General features: G+C 47.4%; 1 protein-coding gene across 4 annotated transcripts in view; it reads left to right on the top strand.

Moving 5' to 3' along the window:
• The first annotated feature begins 1,785 nt into the window (after positions 1-1,785).
• Positions 1,786-6,414, top strand: part of SUFU (SUFU negative regulator of hedgehog signaling) — an 89,932-nt gene continuing 85,303 nt past the window's right edge. For all 4 annotated transcript variants that reach the window (XR_004841909.1, XM_009638075.2, XM_035893628.1 and 1 more), the window contains exons 1-2: positions 1,786-1,858; positions 3,765-3,899. Coding sequence is in view for 3 of the 4 variants with exons in the window: in XM_009638075.2 (XP_009636370.1) it covers positions 3,799-3,899 (101 nt within the window). In the remaining variant the exon portion in view is untranslated. The remainder of the gene's footprint in view (positions 1,859-3,764; positions 3,900-6,414) is intronic.

The raw sequence follows: 6,414 nt of genomic DNA, 5'->3' as shown, positions 1-6,414 counted from the left end.
GGGGCGACCCCTGCCACAGCGGCTGTGGGCGGGAGGATGTACCATAGCAGGCATTAGCGGTGCTCGACTAGTTAGCGTAGCAGTGAAACCTGCCACCGAAACTGGATAAATTATCTGTACTGACTAGCCTTTGCTGAGCATTATTGCCGTGGGTCCATTACTAGTTGTGCTCCATGTAGCTGGTTTAATGCTAGTGCTGGATGCTCCTGCAGTTGCAGCGGTTTCGGGATAGGTATATGGCCTGGATGTGTATTTTTCAAAATTAAATTAGTCACTGCTGCAGGCTTTTTGTCTGACTGTCTTCCAAGTCCACTGAATTTCTCAAGGAGCAAAGACACTCTCTCTGGATTGTTGTGCAGCGTGTAAAACGGTGGGTAGCTGACTCTGGCGGGGTCTGCTCTGGGCAAGGCAGAGCTCGGCTGCCGTGTTGCTGCAGCCGCCTCCGAGGTAGCATGGTGCTGCAGGTCCCCAGAGAGGCTTGGGCTTTGCAGAGAAGCACGGGGTTGCCAACAGGAGCGAGGGAGAGGTGTCTGGCTCGCCTGGTGCAGTCTGGGCAGGGCTTGCTCGCTGTCTGCATCAGACCTGAGGATTGCGTTTGAGTAGCCCTGGGGAGGAGCACGCAAGTCCCTGCCCTGAAAAAGGGCAGGCTAAGGGTTTGTCTTATGTGTTGTCAGTGTCAAAGTGCCTGTGTCAGCAGTGTTCCAGCATGAATTGTGAATCTAAAGTGTTATTAAACCCAATTTGGAAGCAGGTTTTGTGCATGTGGGAGATGCTTGTTGCTTAGCAGGTGGAGGTGTTTTCCTTGCGTTGCAAATCCTATGTGTCTGCTCCGACCACTTGCTAATCTCCCACACTGGTTTGCTGGTCAGCATATTGACCTCCCTCACTCTGGAGTCTTCCCAGTCCAATAGCTAAGAATAATTTTGCGTGTCTGCTGCTCTTCACTGCCGCTCCTGGGGGTGAGTGACTGTCCTAGCTGGAATTGCTTCCAGCTGGCTGCTCAGACCCGGGAGTTACTGTTGTGGAGAGCCTGAGTGCTGGCCAGGGCATTGGTGCCATGCTCTGAACATAGCCACCTGAATGGGTATCTGTGGCAGAGATCTCAGCCTCTGGTGTGACCTGGTGCCAGTGAGGAGGAATGGAAAGGCAGGTAGAGATCTGGTGCAACGCAGGGACTTGTTTTTTCTGAGTGTTTCAATCTATTGCTAGACTTCAAGAATGGGCTTTTCCAGGCTGCCATTGAGGATCAAACTCTTGCTCCATCCCAGGGTCTAATACACATTCCCCATGTTTGCTCACTGGTTTGCCATAAAGATGCCACTGGTCATATGAGAAAGCTGCATAGTTCTGACCTCAGCCCTGTTACGAGGGTGGGATGCTCACCCCTTCTTGTCCTGCTCTGATATCCTGGGCTGCATCCTTGACTTGACCCACTGGGAAGCTGGAGCTGGCCTGGAGCCACTGTAGTGGCCTTATGTGACTTAAAAGGAGGGAAACTGTCCTAGGGAGAGTCGCTCATGTTGGATAATCTTGCTCTGCTTTTTTTCTGCAGTAGGAGGAGGCAAACAGCACAGCGCGCTCACGGAGAGAGCCCACAGGCCTTTTAATACAACAAGCTGGTATATTACTTTGTACAGACTTGTTAAGGTTGGGCAGCAGGAGGTGGGCAGAGGATTTCAAGTAGTCTAACACCGTCACTAGAAATCTGCATAGAGTATGTAGGCACCTTCTGGAAAGAACAGGAAACCTGCTCTCACAACCCTTCCTGGCACCATCTTCCCTGCAGGTGATAAACTTGTGGAGTCCCCGTGTGCATTAACTCTCACCAGAGCTCATCCTGCAAAGCACCTTCTTACAGGTACTTTGCGTGTCAGCTCGACCAGGTGCTGGCCTCTTGCCAGGCCGATGAACTACCAGTGAGGGTTGGATCCATCTGTCCAGCCATGGTGACTACTCTGGGGCATCTCCTGTGGAGGTGACCAGGTGCTGCAGCTCTGTGGTGAGGCTGGTGTGGAATTGTGGTGACACTTTAGGATGTCTGTTCTCCAGTGCCAGCTACCCCAGCTCTGAAAAAACCCTGTTGTCTCAAAGATCTCTCCTAAATGAACCTCAAGAAATTGCTGTACTCTGTGAATGTGATCTAGGAATAATTGTGCAAGCTCAGGGTTAAATCTCTTCTGCACTGATTGCCTGTTTTCTGAAGCTGGCGGGTGTAACTCTGGCTTTACTACCAGCAGCCTGGTTACCCTCATGCCTGAGGATTGAAATGCTTGCCAGCTTTTCCTCTGTGCTGCTAGGTGGGACTCAGAGAAGGGTGCTGGCCTTAAGTAGGTTAGTTGCAATTAAGCTTTGCTGTTTGATCATCCCAGAGCTTCCTTGGTAAGGCAAGGTAAGGAACTCCACATGTGAAACCTGAACACTTCCAGGAGGCACGGAGCAGTGGTAGTGGAGGGTGCTACAAGAGGCTGACGAACAGGCTAGATGCCGAAAAAGTATTTCTTGCCAAGCCTGCTAGTGTTTGGTATAAGGCAACGGTACTTTCATCGGAGAACAAAACTGAGGTGCTCAAACGCTTTTTGTGCAGCGGTTGTGGTGTGCGTAATGATACACAAACCCCCAGGGCTAGGGAGGGAAGCACAGGAGTGCCCTGCAGCCTGCAGATGATAGAGTCAAGGTCTGAACAGACCATGCAGGTGAGGGGAACTGGTGTGTAGTAAGTGGTTTGAAGGGGGTCACCTGAGTTTGGATTTTCTTGTTTGGAGCAGTTGAGAGTATTTTGCTTGAAAGCTGCTCGTGCTATTCAGTAAATGCTTGCGGTAGGTGGTTTGATGTCTTGTCTCTTCTTGCTTGCTTCTATCTGTGTGTTTTATGACTGACAGGGCTATCAGTGAGCAAAAGTCTAGCATATTCCTTCCTTCAGAGGGGAGCTGACCTGCCTCTGCGCGGGCAGACGTGACGGCGAGCGGCAGGAGGAGCGTGCTGTGCTTGCTCTGCTGGCACACCAGCCTTGCTGCCTTGTAACGGGAAGGGCGGCTGCAGGTTTTGGTAATTGCTGCTTAACGTAGTCTGGCTGTGCTGCATTGACTTCTAAGTAATCGACTTTTAAGTAATATTCTTCTAAGGAACCTATTCTAATGTTGAAGCAGAGGCTTCAGTGGTGCTTTTCTTGATAATGCAGCTGGTGTATTTTTCAAGTTCTGGTACTAATTTTTCTGAATCAATTGTTTTCTCCTCCACTATTTTAATTATCGTGTTTATGTTCAGAAGTATGGATTACGCTCCTCAAAACTTAGCCATTTCAAATTCTGCTTTGAGGAATAGTGTCAAGTTTTGGTTTTTTGTTTTTTGTTTTTTGTTTTTTTTTTTTTAATTGAGGTATGTGCCTCTGGACTGAATTAAGAGCTTGCACTGCAGATACAGTTATTGCTCTTTCACTAATACAGTTTTCCAATTTTCTTTGTGTTTTGTGGAAGCTTTAGGGTGTTTTCTCAGAGGTTTTTATGCTTTAACATTAAAAACATTCTAGTATGCTGCACACATGCACTTTGCCTTCCTGTGCTTGAAGCTTTCTGGACTTAATCCAACCCTTCTCCTCAAATTTATTTTTTTTTTTTTAGAGGTGACTTGAACATGCTAATTTCATTTTTGTCACTAGCTCTGTTTTAAAGCAGGTCTTTGTGGAGCGCCCTTGTAGCACCTGTGGAGACTCCCCATTTGTTTTGGATAAACTAACTAACTTAAGAATCTTTCTGTTTTTAATGCAGGCTGGGGGGACCTGATCCTCTGGACTATGTTAGCATGTACAGAAACCTGGGAAACCCAGCGCTGAATGTTCCTGAGCACTGGCACTACGTCAGCTTTGGTTTAAGTGACCTGTATGGAGACAACAGAGTGCATGAGTAAGTGTCATTTAAGTTATGTTGCTACATGTTGTGTTTTGCATTGCATTTGGGGGAGTGTAGGTAAAACCCTGTCCTACTGTTCTTATTATTTGAACAGCTGGGTTTCTGCTGAGATTACCATAGCCAGGGCCTCGCAAAGGGTGACATATGCCTGTTTTGGATGTAGAAGAGTTACTATATTTCCCTCTGTGGGCTTTGAATGTGATATATTTCCTTGTTAATGTTAAAAGTTGAGTGATTTTTCTTTTTTTTTTTTAAACTGGTAGGGAAACTTTTTTTTAACTGAATGTCTTGTTGTGTTTTTCACTCTTGGTAGTCTGTTATGGTCATATGCTTAAATCCTGACCCCTCCCTGTGCATGTTAAATGCCTTCCTCTGGAAAACTGCTGTAAGGGCATTTTTCCTGTTGCTGGCACAGCAGTGGCGCTGTCAGCGGACTGCCACCCCAGTGGCTACTGCATAAAGTGCCAATCTGTGTAACAGAAGCATAAATGATAATTGTTTGACTGTCTTTTCTCCAATAATTAAATTATTATCTTAGCTTGCTGGTATAGACAGTCTTTAACAGGCATTTTTTTTATTAGACCAGGCAAACAGATTGATCTAACATTATTCTTGTTTTTTACTGGCCTTGCTCCTTAACTTCAGTTAAAGTGAGTAGCTGTCATGATCTAAGGGCTGTGAATGTGGCCTTTTAATCAGCCATAAATGGCAGAAGGTTTCTACTGTCGCTGTTTAGTGAAACTGTCTTTGTGCTGTTTAATAGTTGCAGGGCAAATGTCCTTGATGAATGGTGCAGCAAAGGCCCTGTTTTTTTCATCCAAGCTTTTCTTCTTTTGCTTGTCTTAGTTAAGGTTCAGCCACCAGTTTTTTCACCCAGGTGTTTCTCTTGTAATAGCAGTGGTCAGGCAGTTTCTTTAACCTTACCTGTGTCCTCAAGGCAGTTTCTCCTGGTTTTTGTTTCTCCTGTTTGTGGTTACAGAGCTGTTTTTCAGAAGACAAGTCTCTTAAGACTGGAGTTTATAAAGGACCCTAGTGTCACAGAGATCTGCCTGGGACATTTAACCAACACCTCTACTAGCAACAAACCCCAGTCATGAGTTGCTGGGGTAGGGGAAAGGTAGGGCAAGTGAAAGAAATGAAGAGAAGTTAAAGGCTTCCTTCCCTCACTTCCACAGGAGACCCTAGCACAGACATGCAGGCTGTCATGTGGTGCCTTTGTTCTCAGATCGTGACATTTCATCTTTGCCACTGAAAACTTGAGGTTGCCAAGGTTAGGTGACGTGTGTTTGCCCACCTTGTTTTGCTGGAGTTTAATTTTGGAGGGAATAAGTGCGTGCTGACTTACTCTCTTTGGTGACTTGTCAGCCTGAGGCTTTCCCATGGTGAAACTGTTCTCTCTCTGCTCAGACACTTTCCTGGTGGTTTTGGGTGAGAGCAGGGAGTGGACAAGAGGGTCTCAGCTGAAGACATAAACGGTGATGTGTTTTTATGAATGAAGAAGCAAATTATGTAAGGACACAGCCTTCTTGGCCCTGGCACATGCTCTATCTTCTCAGTCCCAAAACCTGTGCTAGACAAAAACCTGTTGTTCTTCTGTAGTGGAAGGCTGAGTGAAAGTATCACACAGGTGAAATGTCACAACTTTAAATAACTTCCTGGCACAAGACCTCCTAACTCTTCATACTGTCATATGGTTTGGTCTGGAAATTTGGATTGAGATAGCGGAATGTGCCTTCTGCTGGCTGCAGGGCACAGGAATTAAAACCTCATCCCTAGGCTTAGGCTGCAGGCAATTTCCAAGGCCTGCAGAGCAAAGCAGGAGCAAAGTCTGTGTCATGCTGTGGGAGGCCCAATGTCCCTGAGCACCCTGTCCATACGTGAACCCGGGAGGAGACTTGGAGCGCTGGCGTGCCTCGGCCACCCTGGCACCACGCTGCCAGAGGCTGCTGCAGCTGGGCACTGCGAGCGAACAGTGAGCCCCTCGCGGCTGCGCTGCTTTGCAGACCTTGGCAGCAACCTCTTGAGCACGGGCCTGCTCAGATCCATCAGAGTGATTTCTGTGTCCTGGATACGTGCGTGTGTTTCCCTTCTCTCTGTGTGGCTGGAACAGTGTTCCCAGCACCACAGTGGGGTGTCCCTGTGTCACTCACCCTGAGGTGTTCAGCTGTCCACAGTCTGTCACCTTTATTTTGGCCTTGTTCTCAGAGCTACAAAACTTAATACTGTGCGTGCTGTCAAGAAGGCTGGCTCTGCCTTTATGGCAAATAGTCTTAATATATAATCATGCATGTGGTAAAGCTGTCGGAACCTACGCATCTGTAAAATACCGAACCTGGAGTTATCACCTGGTAGCCAAGCACTGTAGACAGGCAGAGAGAAGATTCTCAAAGAGCTCAGCACTCGCCAGCAATTCTTACTCCCAACAGCAGTCACTGTTTGGTAACTACTCTTGAAACGCGACTGCCACGTGAACTGCACATCAACAGACCGGCACTGGGTGCACACTGCC

The sequence above is a fragment of the Egretta garzetta genome, unplaced genomic scaffold (assembly GCF_000687185.1).
Source record: "Egretta garzetta isolate BGI_Z169 unplaced genomic scaffold, ASM68718v1 scaffold135, whole genome shotgun sequence".
Taxonomy (NCBI): domain Eukaryota; kingdom Metazoa; phylum Chordata; class Aves; order Pelecaniformes; family Ardeidae; genus Egretta; species Egretta garzetta.
The sequence above is the reverse complement of the archived record's forward strand: the minus strand, read 5'-3'. Positions and strand labels throughout refer to the sequence as shown.